This window comes from Microtus oregoni, unplaced genomic scaffold (assembly GCF_018167655.1).
Source record: "Microtus oregoni isolate MIOR12 unplaced genomic scaffold, Mior012 000006F_ref0000085, whole genome shotgun sequence".
In the NCBI taxonomy this organism is placed as follows: Eukaryota; Metazoa; Chordata; class Mammalia; order Rodentia; family Cricetidae; genus Microtus; species Microtus oregoni.
Window position 1 is genome coordinate 6802748 of NW_024543065.1, and position 17962 is coordinate 6820709.

Below are 17962 nucleotides of genomic sequence, written 5' to 3' on the forward strand. Positions count from 1 at the left end.
CATAAATAAGAAATTAATAAGGACCCGGGCATGCCCCCATCTCCTGTGTTAAAAACACAGCATTGCAAATGCATCCTACTCATGGAGAAGCAGACTATTTCTCTTGAAACCTGCCTTGCCCTAGTAGTCAATGCTGACCAATAAGCTCAGCCGTGGGCTAGTAGGGACTGGACACGCTACCAGTTGAAAGTCCTTATCTACACAAAAGGTCTAGAAGGGAACTCCTCCGGTAACCATGCTTTCTCTGTCTTGCAATTTGTCAGAACTATATGTCTTACCTAAGTTGAGGAGTTGTCTTAATTTAAAAAGCAAAGAAGCCTTGCCTAAAGTCTCTTGGTCTTGGCCTGTGTGTTAGTTTCTCTGTCTGTTGCTGTGGTCCAACATCATGACCATGACAACTTATAGAAGAAAGAGTTTATTTGAACTTAAAGTTCTAAAGGAATATGAATTTGTTGTGGCAGGGAAGCATAAACCCAATGGCATAGCAGCCAGAACAAAATCCTGAGAGCTCACATCCTTAACCAAAATACAAAGCAAAGAGAGCAAACTAGAAGTGGAAGGGGGACTTCAGCTCTGAAAAGTCATCCACAGTGATACATGTCCTCCAGCAAGGTCACAGAAACAGGGTCTTGAGTGTGAAGAAGTTTAATATCTGTGTAATGTATAATTTTTCATAGCTCATTGGATGTTCTGAAGCATTAAATGAGGTTCCAACTTTCTAATCTCTATGAAGCAAGCTGGCATGGCCAGGAGTCACATGCTTGCTTTGGGATCTTGCATTGGTAATAAATCCCTAAGAGCTCTTAGTCCTTAGATCACTCAGGACACAGATTGTTCAACATACGGTTGATAGCTATGTTATGTAACCATCGCCGCACACTTTATTCTTGGAATTTGTCATCTAGTATCTAGCATCTCAAACCATACGTGGTATGGTCACTGGACTGTAGACACCTTGCTGTTTCCATGATGACAAGGTTCCAGGCTCTTTAATCCCATCTGTAAGATATATTCTATCTTTTCTTCTATATGGAGTAATAGCTAAATATTCTCTCTCTGTCTCTCTGTCTCTCTCTGTGAGAAACTGAGTTCCAGTGAAGTCACCGAAGCCAACTCGCCAACACCCTCCGCTTACCGTGGCACACAGTCCTGTAGTCAGCACAGCAGTCCTTCCTCTCCAAGCAGTCATCTGCGCAGGAGCAGAGGCTCGACTCCAGTCTGCTCTCCCCACAGCGGAAAGAATTGCACGTCCATATTTGAGCTGGAAAAGCATGCAAGTCAGTCCTGAGCACTTACATGAACAAAACAAAGATTGCAAATGCCATTCATTCCCCCCTCTGTCATTACAATATAGTCAAACTCTTGGCTTAGCTGCTTCAATAAATGATAATACATCATACAAAACAAAAAGAAGCCATGACTCTACTTTCCTTGCTCGGGTAACAGAGAGAAATGAGGCTTCATAAGTTGAACCTGTGCTCTGAGTGTGCAGATGATCAGGACCCTGGTCCTATTCCCACTCAAGTGTAGGAATTCCATATGGTGAAGCATCAAGAGCACTGACTGACGCAATATGAATATATCTAAGAGAAGCCGTGCCCAGCCTTGTCTAAGGACAGCCAATAAAGAAAGGAAAATGGTGACAGAAGTAATAGGAGCATCCTAGAGATCAATAAAAACCCAGGTCGTTATGTAACATTTCACTTTCTGTACAGTTATACCTCATCTGCAGTCAAAGTGTTGGCCTCTGTGTTTTGCACTGAGAAGGGGGAAATTACGATAATTAACCTTGTGCAGACATCCAGGAAAGATGCTGAGGGTTGAATTGTGCAGTCTTAAGAGATAATGAAGGCCTAATCCCCCTTATATGTGAATACTTGCAAATACATACAAGTAATTGGCAAAGCATCAAGGAAAGTGAAGTCAGTATGGCAATCCTCATTGCAATGGCTGACTTTTTTCTGTCTCTTTTCCTCCTCTTCTCTCTCTGTTTTGGTGCTGTCTCCTTTTGATAAACCTTCACTATAGATCCCAGTTTGGCCTCATCTTCACAGAAACCCCTCTTGCTTGGCCTCCTGAGTATGGAGATTACAAGTATGGACCACCATGCCCTGATATGGTTTACTTATAAACAGGGGAAAGTTGGAAACAGGGGCCCACAGAGGAAGGCTATGTGAGGAGTCATAGATCACTTGACAGTGACAGCAGAGTTTGAAGCTTGGGTACTGCTAGTCAACGAATGTCAAAGCTTGCCAATGGCCAACCAGACTCCAGAGAAAAGGTGCAAAACTCTTCTCCCCCACAGGCAATGCTATTCACATCTAGATCTTTGATTTCTTGCCTCCAGACTCTACCTAGACTATAATACTTTGTTATGGTAGCCCTGGAAACAAACACATGGTGGAGGGTAGAGATGCCAGAATGATAGAAGCACAGCTAATAAGTTAGTGGACAGACTGCTAAAGCCCGTACTTGACTTCACACAGGTGTCTTCAAAGTCCCAGCAGCAGTCCCCTCGGCCTGTGCACTCTGAGTCACATCGGCAGCCCTCCAGTCCTCTATGTGAAGAGTCAAAGCATTTTTTCCTGCAACTGCCTGTCAAATGAAAGGCAAAGAACAGCAACATTTAGAAGTCGGCTGGGGTTTCATCCTTAGACGGTGAGAACATATAGACATACTTAGCCCAGACTGAGACTAGACTAGAGTTCAGTGTGATGACGCCGTGTTGAATAAGAAAAAAAAAAGGTATATACAAGTCATGCATGGGATTACACAGAGGGTAGGATCAAAGCTAGCAAGGGGCGGGATGACTCCACTCAGGCTGGGGGTGGGGCTTTTGTAAATTAGCAAAGCCAAGAAGGTCAATGAGTAGTTTGGAATGGCTAACAGAGTTCAAACACATAGACAGACTGGTGCAGGGAGAAGAAAGCTGCTTATGCCAGGCTAAGAAGCATGAGGCCAAACTGTGATGAGGGGAAATCGCTAAAGAGTAAGATCAACTCAGATTTGCATTTTAGAAAGCAAGTGACAGGATTTTGACCTAAACTAACAATCAGAAAGATGAGTCTCTAAAGGAAGGTAACAGCAATGTACAAAGAAGACACAAACGTAATCTAGAAAAAGGAAAGTGCATTAGAGAGAAGCTTTATATGTAGAATAAAAAAAAGAATACATTAAGGACTCCTGACAAGCAGGGCGAGAGTTTCAAACAACGTAAGCTCAGTGCTTCTGTGTATTTGAACTAATAGATAGGTACTAGGGAGTCTGAGAGATAAACTAACGATGCTAGTCTTGAAATCACCAGCATATTCATGGCTAAACAAGAAGGATGTAGGCTATTTTAATGTATTTTATTATTTACTTGAGAATTTCACACATGCATACGGTATATTTTGATCATATTAACCTCATGTCTTTTCCCTGACTACTTCCAGATTCAGATCCAACTCCTACTCCACCCCAAACTTTCTGTCCTTTTATTATTATTAATTTTATAGTCTACTGAATCCAATTCATGTTACACACACATGCACGCGCACACACACACACACACACACACACACACACACACACACACACTAGTATGGGGCCATGTACCGGATCATGGTCATCTTACCAGGGGTCAAAAGCTTAAAAAAAAAAAACTGATTCTTCTTCCCCAGCAACCATAACTTGCAAATAACTTCTCAAACAGGAGTGGGGAATCATATCTCCCTATGATCACCACCATCCATGCTGGCCTTTTGACAAGCATGATCTTGTTTAGATCTTGTATAGGCAACCACAGCCTCTGTGGGTTCCTGGTCACATCAGTCCTGTCGTGTCCAGAGACAGTTTTACAACAGTCCTCTCCAACCTCTGGTTCTTAGGACATTTCTGTCCATCTTCCTTGATGTTCCCTGAGCCAAGTATGTGCCTTGCTAAATGTTAGTTATCTTTACTATGAATTGAATAAGAACTAAATAAAAACATACTATGTACAATTTCCTTATGGCACTTGATTTCTGCTTTGTATTCCTAGAGAGTCACTTGAAGGCAAAGACTACTTGGTAGTATGTTTGGGAAAATTTAGTTCTGCAAGCATTATCTCCCTCCCTTGGAAACCAATACATACTTTTTAAGTTTATTTATTTATTTATTTGCCATTCAAAATTATATTTTTGAGACAAGGTGTCGTGTGGTCCAGACTGGTGACAAACTCTAAATAACCCAAGGTAACTTTGAACTCCTGGTCCTCTTGACTCATCTTCCTGACCTTTGGGATAAGAGACACATGCCACCACACTCACGGTACAAGGTGCTGAGGACTGAACACTATGTCCTTAAACATGGTAGGCAAGGAATCTACCTATTGCAGCCCCAGAACACAAAAGTGCTGTTTTAGCATTGTTATATTTCAAACCATGCCATGAGTATCAGAGTGAAAGGCTGGGGAAACAAAGACATGGACGCAGACACTTTGAATTAATAAAAGACTTTTCAAACAAATGTTAACAAAGTATTAGCGAGTTTCATTATTCTAAAACAACTGATCAATTGCAAGGGGCAAGGTGGAGTCTCCTGATATGCTTGCCTCATTTACAAAAATAGGTAACTGTAGAGGCCAAACAAACTATAAGTGTCTTGGAAGTCAAGAAGAGTATTCTAGACCACTCATTTCAAAATGTATCCAAAAAAAATGTTAGAAAAAGAACGGAGAGTAAGAAGGCAAGATGAAGACAGTGGGGAAAGGCATGGAAACGAATGTTTCTCAAAGTGGCAGACCTCTCAAACTCAGCCTACTCTATTTGACCCCAAAATGTATGAAACAGCAGTCAGATTATTTTCAAAGTACTATTACAAAAGGTTCATGAACATATGAAAAATATGGTGGAATGTTTGCAGTAATTCAGTCCATAGGCTATATTGCCATTGGTATAAAGAGGTAAAACAGCTGGAAAAGTCACATGACAGTGTGAAACAAAGGACTCAAGTGTTCATTTTAAAAAGGGGGGAGAAGGAAAGAAAAGAAAAGGAAAGAGGAGAAAGGGTGGCTGACTGTGAGAAAAATATAGCATTAGCATGTTATTATATAATTAATGTAATCATTTGGTTTGTAGATATCATTTATACATATTAAAATAATATATCTACATAAAATTCCTACAAGAATATAACTGTAATCATCTCAGAGGAGGAAACATTATCGCTGTGCAGGATGGCAGAATAAATCATTGTGAATAAATTATGGGATCTTATTATCCAGTCAAGTCAAAGCAATGACTTTTAAACCCTAAAACAGGGGACAGCTTTCTGTTTTACAATGTAATATCTAAAATTTCTGTATCTCTGACTCTCCTGAAACTCACTGTATAGACCAGGCTGACCTCGAACTCACAAAGATCCGCCTGACTCTGCCTCCCTAAGTACTGGAATTAAAGGTGTGTGCCACCACCACCTGGCTTCTTATATCTTTTAGAAATACACTCTGAAATATTTTTGAAAATAAAATAATGCCAGGCTTTTGTTTTAAGATAATTTTGAAGGGAAGCAGTAGATAAATATAAAAATAAAGCGAGATTGCTCATGAATTGTTAGTGGATGATATTACATAGACATTTTAAATTTGAATTTATACTTTTGCATATGCTTAAAATTTATATCATTTTTTATGCTTTCTTGCTTTAACTTCAGTGATTTCACTTCTTATTCTATTCCAGAGAAAGCTATGACTATAAAGATTCACAAAAGTTCTCCCAGGTATTGTCTGTAATTGCAAGAATTATTATTATTATTATTGAGATAGAATCTCTCTATGTGTCTTTGAGTGCCCTGGGACTCTCTATCTAGACTAGGCTGGCCTAAAACTCACAAAGACACCTGCTTCTACCATCCAAGTTCTGAAAGTAAAGGTGTCTACCACCATGCCCAGCTGCAAGAATCTTCTTAAAGTAAAATAATGTCAATATACATTAGAAGGTTCAAATTTGCATTCCCACCAACTTCTTTAACAACCTACCTCAAGACCCAGCAATACCACTTTTGGGTATATACTCAAAGGATGAGATGTGCTCAACTATGTTTATAACAGCATTATTTGTAATAGCCAGGACCTAGAAACAACCTAGATGCCCCTCAACCAAAGAATGGATAAAGAAAATGTGGTACATTTACACAATGGAGTACTACTCAGCAGTAAAAAAAAAATAATGACATCTTGAAATTTGCAGGCAAACGGATGGATCTAGAATACATCATATTGAGTGAGGTAACCCAGACCCAGAAAGACAAATATAATAAGTACTCACTTATAAGTGAGTTTTAGACATAAAGCAAAGAAAAACCAGCCTATAGTTCACAACCACAGAGAACTTAGGCAACAAAGTGGACCCTAAGAGAGACATACATGGGTCTACATAGGAAGGAGATAAAGATAAGATCTCCTGAGTAAATTGGAAACATGGGGGTCACAGAAGAGGGTAGAAGGGAATAAGGAGCAGAGAAAAATTCATGGTGCAATAAAAACAATAAAAATAGAAGGTTCAAGTTATTATGGATTTTTTTATATATCTCTATAAAAACATCCCAAGCACTTCTGGATACCAACAGTTCTTTTAATATTCTGTTATTTATGCCTTTAATGCACTGGTTCTCAACCTTCCTAATGCTGCAATCATTTAATACAGTTCCTCATGTTGTGATGACCCCCGACAATAAAATTATTTCTTTGCTACTTCTTAACTGTAATTGTGCTACAGTTCTGAATCATAATGTAAATACTGATATGTAACTCCAAAAGAATCGAGACCTACAGGCTGAGAATCATGGTTTTTTAACGAATTTGAGAAATACTTACACTATTATTCAAGAAGAGAAACATAAATCATACAGTTTTGTCATTTATATTTGACTTGCATTTCAATCTCAACTTCTCAACCCCCCCCCCACAAATTTTACAAAAATAGTGAGGATCACTTTTTCCAAACTCCAAAAAATGGAAGATAGAAGAAAGAGAAAAAAACAGAAAGAGAATTAACAGAAAGAAGGAATTACAATTGCACAAAATGGGAGGACATCTAGGAAAAGGCAAAGGTTTTGCCCTGGAACCCTAAAAACAGAGCTGTCAATGATGGAGGGTCAAGCATTATCAAGTGAGGGTAGGGTGGGAAGAACAAGGTTAAACATCAGAGAATGGGAAAAAAACAGGGACTCTCCACTCTACTGCCTACTCCAGACTCCAGGGCTCAGACTGAAGGAATTCAGGAGCAGTGACTATCCTGGAGGGCCAACACAGAAAATAGCTAACGGGGGAAAAGAAACAGCGGTAAACTACAATATGAACAAATGGTCACCAATCACTGGAGACATGGTGCCATGGGATGGGAGAAGCAAAGGCTAAGGCTGAAACGGAGGTGGAGAGAAAAGGAAAAACTTGGTTTGAAGGAAAACAGGAAGGCAAGCAGTATTAAGATACATATATGCATGCACACATACACCCTCTACTCACACAATGTTCTAGTTGTCCAGGACACAGGTATTTTCTCCCACAATCATGCCTGCTCCTCCCTAGACTTCTGGATTTTCCTACATCTCCCAATAGTTTACAGTTCGTTTACTCCAGTCACATGACCTGAAGACCCACATAGGATGCTTGATAACCAATTACCACAGTGTGTGTCCAGGCAAAACTTTCCCCCTCAGCTAATCTCACATATCAGCTTTCTTCTTGACTTCGCCTCTTGAACACCGAAATGACATTTCAATTTCAACATGTTCAAAATTGAGCAGCTGGGTCTTTTTATCTAAACTAATGCTGCTCATACCAAGTATGGAAGCTTTGCATTTCCAGATGTTCTTGCAAATAAATAAATAAATAAATAAATAAATAAATAAATAAATCCAACAAAAAAACATCATTAGGTCATTCTTAAGTCATCTCATTTTCTCTTTATACCCAATTTGTTAGGATTTGGGCTCTAACCCAAACAAATGTTTCCAGAACCCAAATATGTATTGCCTGCTTATGCAGATGCCTGTCCACGCCCCTTAACTATCCTCTCTACTCCTGTTCTCACTCTTCCATGTTTGAAACACAGTAAGTCTTAGCTCATGCAACAGTTGGAAACAAACCGGATTACTTCATTCCTCAGCTCAAACCCTCTAGTCGGTTTTTATTGTATTCATAATCCAAGACCGAACTTTGATATACCAACCCCTACGGGTTCTCTCCTCTACCTTACTGAACCCCATGTGGGATCGCCTCCCTCTGGTCCTATTACCTCTGGCTTGTGATCTCCCTGTTATCCCTTCGGTGGAGTACGCCAGGCATTCTCCTGGATTAGGCATTTGCATTTGCTGTTTCTAGTTACCTAGAATGTTCTGTTGGAATACATTGCTGGCTGGTTAGAGGTCACAGTCTGCCATACCCTGATAGCTTTCTCTAAGCTTGGCAATATGGAAAATCCCTCCGTCCCCAGCAAGGCTTCCTGCTCTCCACCTGCCCTTATCAGGAGAATGCCCCTGGGCCTGGAGGACTGACCTTATCTATAAGCTGTCTCTAAACCAGATGCCTGATTCATCTTTAGCTTGACCCTTCGCACAGATCCCTGCTAAGACTTGTGCTAGGGGTGCTGCTATAGGACTTCACTGCCACATACCCACACCTGTGATAAGAGCATGCCACTTACTGAAAATTGGGTTTTGTTCCCAGACTCCCGAGTCCTATATATCCCTTATGCTCTGAAATAAAGTTGAGCTGATTCACCAGTGTCTGTCTCCAGAGGCCTCTGTTTGTGGTCACAAACCATGTACAAAGCTTTCTGTCTGCCCTTCTGCCTCTCTCCTCTCTTGGACTGACAGCAGACAAACTGAGAGGGAAAGAGGACCCCAATACACATTCTTCCTTGGGAAGTATCCCCATGTCTTTACCTCCATGAGCTCATAATTCAAAAGTTCCTTCACACCCACATCCATTCCCACACACCAGCCTGACTTAATGTTTCATATTCTTGGCTTGGGTTTCACTCTTCATTCCCTGGAAACACCCACACACCCACACCCACATACACTCCTTCTCCATGCTACACTGCTGAAGATGACCTTCAACTTCTGATCTCCCTGCCTACTTTCCTCCCAGTGCTGGGACCATAGGTGTGCACCCCATGCAGTCTATGTAGTCCTGAGTACCAAACCCTGGTCTTCACATGTGCTGGGCAAGTACTAAACCAACTGTATTAACAGGGCTTCACCTTCAGTCTAGAAATGTACATTCTTGTGCCGGGCGATGGTGGCGCACGCCTTTAATCCCAGCACTCGGGAGGCAGAGGCAGGCGGATCTCTGTGAGTTCGAGACCAGCCTGGTCTACAAGAGTTAGTTCCAGGACAGGCTCCAAAGCCACAAAGAAACTCTGTCTCGAAAAACCAAAAAAAAAAAGAAAAAAAAAAAGAAATGTACATTCTTGACTTTAGTCTGTTGTCTTCACTATATCCTAATTAGAAAATCACAGAACACAAGACAACGTTCAATTTTTAGTGATGAAGTAAAAGATACATGCACACATGGCAATAAGTGTGTAAGAATACATACTCATTTTCAGAATCCACACAAGGAACAATTTACCTTGCAAATGAGGGTTACATGGAGTGGAGAATGGTTAAAAATTGTTCCACATTTGGGCTGAAGGGATTAGACATGAATGAATAAAGAATAACAGAGCTGACTGTGCTATATGCCAAGAAATATTGAAAAGGATGAACAAGGTGGAAGGGTCCCTGAGTGGGAGAGGAAGGAAAACTGAGACGCTGGTAGGAGGGCTCAGAACCTGAGAGGAAGAGAAGAGGAGAAAGGAGAACCATCTGGGAAGCCAGCCAGTAGGTATAGGAAGTAAGGAACAGGGGAAAGATCTGAGACAATAGAGGATTTTGTTCAGAGATTAGTATATGCCTTCTGCAGTCAACTTATGCAATTTGGAGGATAAAACAGTCAAGAAATGATGCCCATTTGTACGAAGAATACCGCTGACGCAGCTTGCTAAGAATCATTCCAGCCAGGGACAGCAGCACCCTCTTGAGACACAGCAGTCCAATGGCCACAAGATGGCGGGAATTTTCCAGCTAGTATTCACTTTAAAAAAAAAAATCTCTGCCGTGTTCCTATGTTGCATGGAAGAACTGTGTGAAAATTCTTAAATGACAGTATGGCTGGAGAACTGCCAGCTAGCTTCTCCCAAGAGCCTCCCTAATAAAGAGATGCTAAGATTTTTCTCAATGGAGCCAAATGGACATGGAAAGCGGTATCCGATGAGTTAAAAACAGCCTTATAGTTCACCTTAGTAAAAAACGCCAACACAATCTACTAAGAATTACAGAAGACCAGCCAATAAGATGACTCAGAAAGTTAAGGGAACTTCTTGTACAAGCCTGACAACCTGAGTTCAGTCTTGAGCACCCCAGAAAAAGTGAGAGAACAAACTCCCCAGATTCTTGTCTTCTGGTCTCTACACATGTGGTGTGCACTCACACACATACATACACACACACATACATACACACACACATACACACACACATACATACACACACACACCACATGCATAAATATCATGCACATTTGCATAATACTAAATAAAATTTTTTACAGAAAATGCTATTATTACTTATAAATGGTATATTTGATATTCACACAAGTAGGATAAAAACAAAGGGGATATGATTTTATAGTTAGAGGCATATATCTCCTATTTTTTTTTTTGCTTCTTATAAGGAAAAAATGAAGCTTTTATGATGTTTTACATTTTAAGAATTTGGTATGGATTAAGCACATAGCAGGAGGTGAAAGATGGGCAATATTAACACGGTCTCAAGGCACAGAGGAGGTAGGCAGAGCAGTGAAGACTTTGGGAGCTCAAGAGGCTGATACAGCGAAAGTCTAAAGGCTGGAAAAAGCAGAGGTCAAGGGATTGGACTTGGTGGCATTGAGAGGATGCCACAGCAGAGGTCCAGAGGCTGGACAGAGTCGTCAGGTCTTTCTAGTTACAGTGGGAACTGAGGCAGAATGCCGACAACTAGCTACCAGAGTTCTTTTTACTTGGCTTTGCATTTTGCACGTGAGGGTGAACAGTCCAGAAAGAACAAAGAGTAAAGTTGATTATGAGGCAAATAGGGTGGGGCGGAGGAGGGGCGAACAGACCTGGGGAAAAACAAGTTTGAATGAATTAAAGCCAGAAGAATAAAGAGACTGTTTATTTTGTTTGTTTGATTTTGATTTTTGATTTTTTTTTTTTTGGCAAAAAATGCCAGGGGTTATACCTTGCTGTTCAGGTTTCCTGAGCCCAAGTCCCAGGCCTAATCCAAGCGACACAATCACCAACAAAGCAAGAAGAACCTATTACAAAAAGAAGGAGAAGTCATCTCTTTGTTTTTTTTTTTTTAAAATATAGACAAAATGACAGAGAAGTATCTTTCCTTCATCGGTCAATACTAAGTACAAGCAGCTTACAAAATTTGCTATCTGATTACAAAAGATACCAGATGCAACAATGACCAAAGCATCTTATTTTATTCAATACCTGATCAAGAGAGATCTGGAAAAAAATTACTTATTTTTGTTTGTATCTGCTTTTGAAAGGAGTTCTTCTGTAGCCTAGGCTCATTGTGTAGCCAAGGATGACCTTAAACTGATCACCCTGCCACCCTACTTGTGGGACTTCAGGTTTGTGCCTCTATGCCTGCCTAACACAGTGTTGAAGATCAATCCCAGGACTCCGTGCATGCTAGACCAGGACTCTAGTGACGAAGATCCATCCTAATTCCATGAGAAAATGTTTTGTACACCATTTATTATACATGTCCAAAGTTCAAACACTTTAATAATTCAAATGTATGCTTAACTCCATATTGAATAAAAGCATTAAATAAAACCACGGGAGGTATTTACTGTCCTCTTTCCCAGGGTTGTTTTTTTTTTTTTTTTTTTCTTCACTAGGCTTTTCCTTGGAGAACAGTGGTAGGAAATGATTCTGGCATCCAGTAGAACTTTGAAATCCTAAGTGCCTCGTTGCTCATTAGCCATGTCTTTTGTTTTTGTGCCGTCCATCAGAGGACAAGGGAAATAATTAACGTCTGTTAACAAACAGCGTGCAAGTGATTCACTGGAAGGGCCTGCTTTGTATGATTTGGAAGCCTCTGGATCAAAAACCGTTTAGGTCATTGTGATAACTACCGCCGACAAAGCACTGCAGGAGAGGGGACTCCCTGCTTCCATCAGATTAAATGGTGATGGGATTAGATTCTGTTACCTAAACCAGGACTTCAGGTGATAAGAGTAGCGGCTGAGGGCTGGTCATGCTGGACGTGGCCACAAAGAACGGTAACAGGGTCCAGTGAGATGCCTCAGTGGGTAAAGGTGATGGCCTGAGTTTGATCCCTGGATCCCACAGAGCAGAAAGAGAAAACCCCACTTCTGCCTATGTGCTATCATATGTGTGTGCCCCCTCAATAACTGTAATTTAAAAAAAAAATTAAAACAGTGGTAAGAGACATAAGTTCAAATGACTTTTGAAAATAAAATAATTTGATTCTAATTTAAAAGGAAACAGTAGACCTTGCAAAAGAACAAATATAGTAGCTGGGCCGTGGTGGGCATGCCTTTAATCCCAGCAGTGGCAGAGGCAGGCGGATCTCTTTGAGTTCAAGGCCAGCCTGGTCTAGAAGAGCTAGTTCCAGGACAGGTTCCAAAGCAACAGAGAAACCCTGTCTTGAAAAATAACAAGGGAACAAATATAGTATCAAAACTGTTTACATAATAAAGAACAACACAAACTGTTGACTTCGAGGAGTTTGTGTTTTGAAAATCGACTAAAAAATTAACACATTAACTTTTACCACAAAAGTAAATACAGTGGCCAAAAAGACACATTAATATAATATTAAAACAATTTTCCCAGAGGTCTCCAATTGTACGGGAGTACCAGATTTGAATGTGCATCTGCTCAATGAGAGGCAGTGAGTGTAAATACTACTTAAGAACAATATTAGTGGGTGGCGATGGAGCACACCGTCGATCCCAGCACTCAGGATATAGGGACAGGCAGATCTCTGGTTTCACAACCAGGCTAGTCTACAAAGTGAGTTCCAGGACAGCCAGGGCTACACCTGGAAACCCTATCTGGAAACACACACACACAAAGGTAAAAAAGAAACATTGGTAAGTAGTTAACCCCTAGTCACAGTGCCTAGGAACCACAGTTGTCCCCTACAAGAATTATTAGAAAGCCTAAGGCCAACGTTGATCAACTATTCATGGTAAACCTAACACGCTGCAGATTTACAGATTAATATACTTTGTCCTCTTTGTCCTACATCTTTTCTCTTGTGTCTTCTCCACTTAAACTTTCTAAAAAAAAAAAAAAAACACACAAAGCAAAGCAAAACAAAAAAGCGTCTGGCTCTGCTTCCTATGCTTTAAAATTTTGCAATGCTAAAATTTACATTTTTCATGATTTTGTATTTATTCCACTCAAAGGTTTCCTTTCCTTTTCTTTCTTATTCTGTAAGTTCCTTGGCAGCCAAAAATTCATGCTCACTTTTAATGTGTAATTTATTTGATCCTCTGGACACTGGAGTACACGTGCATCTTAAGCTGCCTTATGCTGAGCACAAAGTAGGAAAAAGATTCTGGACTCCAAAGCTTACTGAGAACTCAACATTTGGCTTCAGTTTGGCTGAATAAAATATAAGAGGAATGTGTAGAAATCTTGAAATGTGTTATTTTTTTTTAGTTTACTTTTGTTGTTTTGTTTTTGAAATGGGGTCTCATGGAGATCAGACCAGCCAGCCTCAAACTTTGTATATAACTGAGGAAGACCTTGAACACCTGATTCTTCTGCCTCTACCATCTAAGGGTTATGATTATAGGCATATACCACCATACTCACTGAAACATTAAGAGAAAGAGAGAGAGAGAACCATTAGAATCTCATTTAAGGTATAATTTTAATATAATAAACTTCCTAATATATATAGGGAAAAAAAGAAATATGCCAGAAAGATTTAAAAAGAAATCTCCAGGTTAGAGAGATAAGTTAGTCAGTAGAGAGTGTACCTTATAAATAAATACACAAGGATCTAGAGTTCAGTATCCAGAACCCAAATCACAAAAGAGCTTGGCCTGGTGGCATGTTCTGTTGGGTAGAAGACACAGGAATGTCCCTGTGGCTCCAAGGCCAGCCCAGACTCTCCTAATCAGGAAGCCCTAGGTCTCAGAGAAACACCCCATCTCACAAAGAAAGAGAAGTGGAGGTCTTCTGTAAGGTGAAACCCAGGCTTGTGTGCCCGCCCATGGCGCCTCGGTAAGAAAAGAAGAGAAATACAGAGAGCACACAAGTTTTGTTCCCAAGGGATTCTGATTCCTTGAGATGAAAAGACGAAATAAAGCTAATAGCATAAAAGTTGCAACGAGCGCTTGGTAATTCCTGGAAAGATTAATACTGAGAATTGATTGAGGGTTTAGATTATCATTATCACTGTGCTCATTTCCCCTGCCTTCTCTCACTTACACTAGAGAAAGGAGTGGTGGCTTGTGCTAGCCTACAGGAGTCAAAGTTAAGTCACAGTTAAGACAGAGGTGGTGCTGGATAAGAGCAAGGTAAGGGAGCAAGACCTGGCAAGAAGTCAGAAATTGTGGCTTAGTCTTGGGTGGAGGGCAGGTGTGACTTAATATCACAAGAGAACACCGAGATTGCCAGAAGAAAGAAGAAAAAAAAAACGGATATGATGAGGGAAAACATTCAGTAAAGATAAAGGTAGATCAGCAAAAACAAAAAAAAAAAACAAAAAAAAATAAGCAAGTCTTAAAAGATGAGCATTTCAATATTGTCAAGGAGGCAAGGCGAGAGAATGTAAGCTTCAACAACATCCATGCATCCATGCATTGTTGTTAGGGCCAGGGCCATTCAAATTAGAAGTGGAGATGGTGCAGAGTTGGGGTCAGGGGAGACAGAGCAGACACTGGAATGAGCCGTGAGAAATTAGGGTGCTGGACAGAGTCCCCCACTTCTCCCAAAGTTCCATGATGAAGGGCAAAAACAGACTAATAAAACCAAAGAGTTTTCTAACGTTGTATTTTGGGACAGGGTAGATAGTAGATAGACAGTATAAAAAGATGAAAGTGAGCAAGAAAATAACAACAACAAAAACCTATCTCTACATGGAAGTTAAGTAGAAATAAGATACTGATAAAAATCAAGTTCCCCAAAACATATCTGGTAATGATTTCATTCACTAAATATTTGCTCTTTCAATATTCATACCGTTCAAAAATGGCTTGAACTCTAACTATAAACATGTGGGGGGAAAAAAAAACAGTGCAAAGTGTTCTAGTTTTCTGTCTTTTAGCAGAATACTCACGGATTATAATTCAAAGTTCTGACGGAATGTAATTAATAATGCTAACTTGCTTTGCAGTCAGGAAGGACAAAGCTGGACACGATTACTTAACATTTTAACCTAAATAGCAACACAAGCAAACACAAGCGGAGAGGCATGCACCTCGCATCTGCCACCAAGCTTGTAAGACTAAAATCAACAACTGTACTCACCACACAAAGGATTTTGTATTTCCTGAGACTGTCTTTCTTAACGGGCTCCTCTGTGGCTAAGGTTAGCCTGGAGTCCATTGTTTCCTGTGGCCCTGCAAACCTGTTTAGCAAGAAGACAATAATGCTCTTTCCTCTCTCCAGTCAGGGAAAAAAGAAACTGTCCTGAGGGCCACAGCTGTGACTGCCTTTTAAATACCAGAGAAGAGCAGAGCTCTGGAGTGATTGGGTAATCCGAGAGGGGAAAGCCGCGGTGGAAGAGGGTTGCCCACGGAGTAAAGTCCATTTCTCGGGCATTGTGGACAACTGCTCTTTAGCCTGAGATATTATAGTCTACAGTAGACAGGATATGTAGATAGCATGAATAATACATTAATCAATGTTTTTAAAAACTAATATTTGTTTTGGTTTTGTTTGTTTGCTTGTGACAGGAGCTCAAGTCCCCACTACCTCCCTAGTACTAGGATTATACAGCAAGGGCCACCACGCTCAATTTGCCAAGTGCTGGGAATTGAAGGCAGGATTTCATACCAGCTACCAAGTGAGCTTCACCCCCAGCTCCATTGCTTTTCTGCATTTTGATTTAGCTTTTCTTTTGAAGCAGGATCTTGCACAGTAGCCTGGTGTCCTTACGTTTTCCAAGCCCTCCTTTCTCGGTCTCTCAAGTGCTGACGTTAGAGACATGAGAAAGTGATCATTTGTTTTCCTTGAAAGTAACTTCAAACAAGAAGCCGTGTGACAGGAAGTTGGTATATTTATATAGACTTCAGGTTACGGTGGAAAATGAGTGCATTTAATAAAGCGTTTGGGATCTCAAGGTCCAAATCAGGAGCAGAAGGAGACGGAGCACGAGCAAGGAACTCAGGACCACGAGGGGTGCACCCACACACTAAGACAATGGGGATGTTCTATTGGGATCTCACCAAGGCCAGCTGGCCTAGGTCTGAAAAAGCATGGGATAAATCCAGACTAGCTGAACATAGCGGACAATGAGGAATACTGAGAACTCAAGAACAATTGCAGTGGGTTTTTGATCCTACTGCACGTACTGGCTTTGTGGGAGCCTAGGCAGTTTGAATGCTCACCTTAGGAGACCTGGATAGAGGTGGGCAGTCCTTGGGCTTCCCACAGGTCAGGGAACCCTGATTGCTCTTCGAGCAGATGAGGGGGGGGGGGACTTGATCGGGGGAGGGGGAGGGAAATGGGAAGCGGTTGTGGGGACGAGGCAGAAATTCTTAATAAATAAATAAATTAAAATAATAAAAAAAAAAAAAAATAAAGCGTTTGGGAGCTGGAGAGATGGTGTGCAGTTATGAGCACATTCTGCTCCTGCAGAGAAAGAATTTTAGTACCCAGTGGTCATATCAGGCTGCTCCCAAACACAGGCAATTCCAGCTCCAGAGGATCTGATGCCCTCCTCTGGCCCCAAGAGTATTAGCACACACACATGTGCACAGATGTAAACAACAGTGCTCCAAGAACACTATCATACACATACAGACAAATAAAATAACTACTAAAAAAAATATAGGGATTAAAGCGAGGATTCAGCAATTAAGAGTGTATATTGCGCTTGCAGAGGACCCATCCTGAATTTCCAGCATGAAATCCCTGCATCAGAAGGCTTACAGCTGCCTGTAACTCCAGCTTCTGGAGGGTTCTTAGCCTATGACCTCCAAGGGTACCTGTACTCATGAACACGTAACAACCCTCCCCATATATATAATTAAGTAAATAAATTGACTAAAATAAAATAGAAACATGTTTAGCTATAATGGAAACCTGAAACAACGATGAAGTCTGTTCATTCTGTGAAGATTGTGTCTTACATTTTATAATGTATTTTTATGTTTTCCAGAGAGCCAGGTATGAATTGGACAGAGATGCCTTTGGCCTCATGAGAAACACCTTTAAGTTCATATTTAAATGGCAACCAGAATAAATCTTAAATCTTTTTTTTCCCATTTTTTTTATTGAGAAAAGGAGAAAAAAAAAACAAGTTTCCACCTCCTCCCAGCCTCCCATTTCCCTCCCCCTCCTCCCACCCTTCTCCCCCTCCTCCCACCCTCTCCCCCTTCCCCCACTCCTCTCCCCCTCCCTCTCCAGTCCAAAGAGCAGTCAGGGTTCCCTGCCCTGTGGTAAGTCCTAGGTCCTCCCCTCTCCGTCCATTTCTAGGAAGGTGAACATCCAAACTGGCTAGGCTCCCACAAAGCCAGCACATTAAGTAGGTTCAAAACCCCGTGCCATTGTCCTTGGCTTCTCATCAGCCCTCATTGTTCGCCATGCTCAGAGAGTCCAGTTTTATATGGGATGTACTCACTCATAATTGGTTTCTAGCCATAAACAAGGGTCACGGAGTCTACAATTGGTGATCCCAAAGAAGCTAAGTA

At 40.9% G+C, this 17962-nt stretch overlaps 1 protein-coding gene across 1 annotated transcript in view; it reads right to left on the minus strand.

Annotated features, from left to right (window-relative positions):
- The window catches only part of Enpp3 (ectonucleotide pyrophosphatase/phosphodiesterase 3), a 74307-nt gene extending 58608 nt beyond the window's left edge, over positions 1-15699 (minus strand). The window contains exons 1-4 of the mRNA XM_041653899.1: positions 15576-15699; positions 11287-11362; positions 2473-2595; positions 1136-1261 (exon numbers count right to left, since the gene is read on the minus strand). Coding sequence (XP_041509833.1) covers positions 1136-1261; positions 2473-2595; positions 11287-11362; positions 15576-15653 — 403 coding nt within the window. The 5' untranslated portion in view covers positions 15654-15699. The remainder of the gene's footprint in view (positions 1-1135; positions 1262-2472; positions 2596-11286; positions 11363-15575) is intronic.
- Between the last annotated feature and the right edge of the window lie 2263 nt (positions 15700-17962).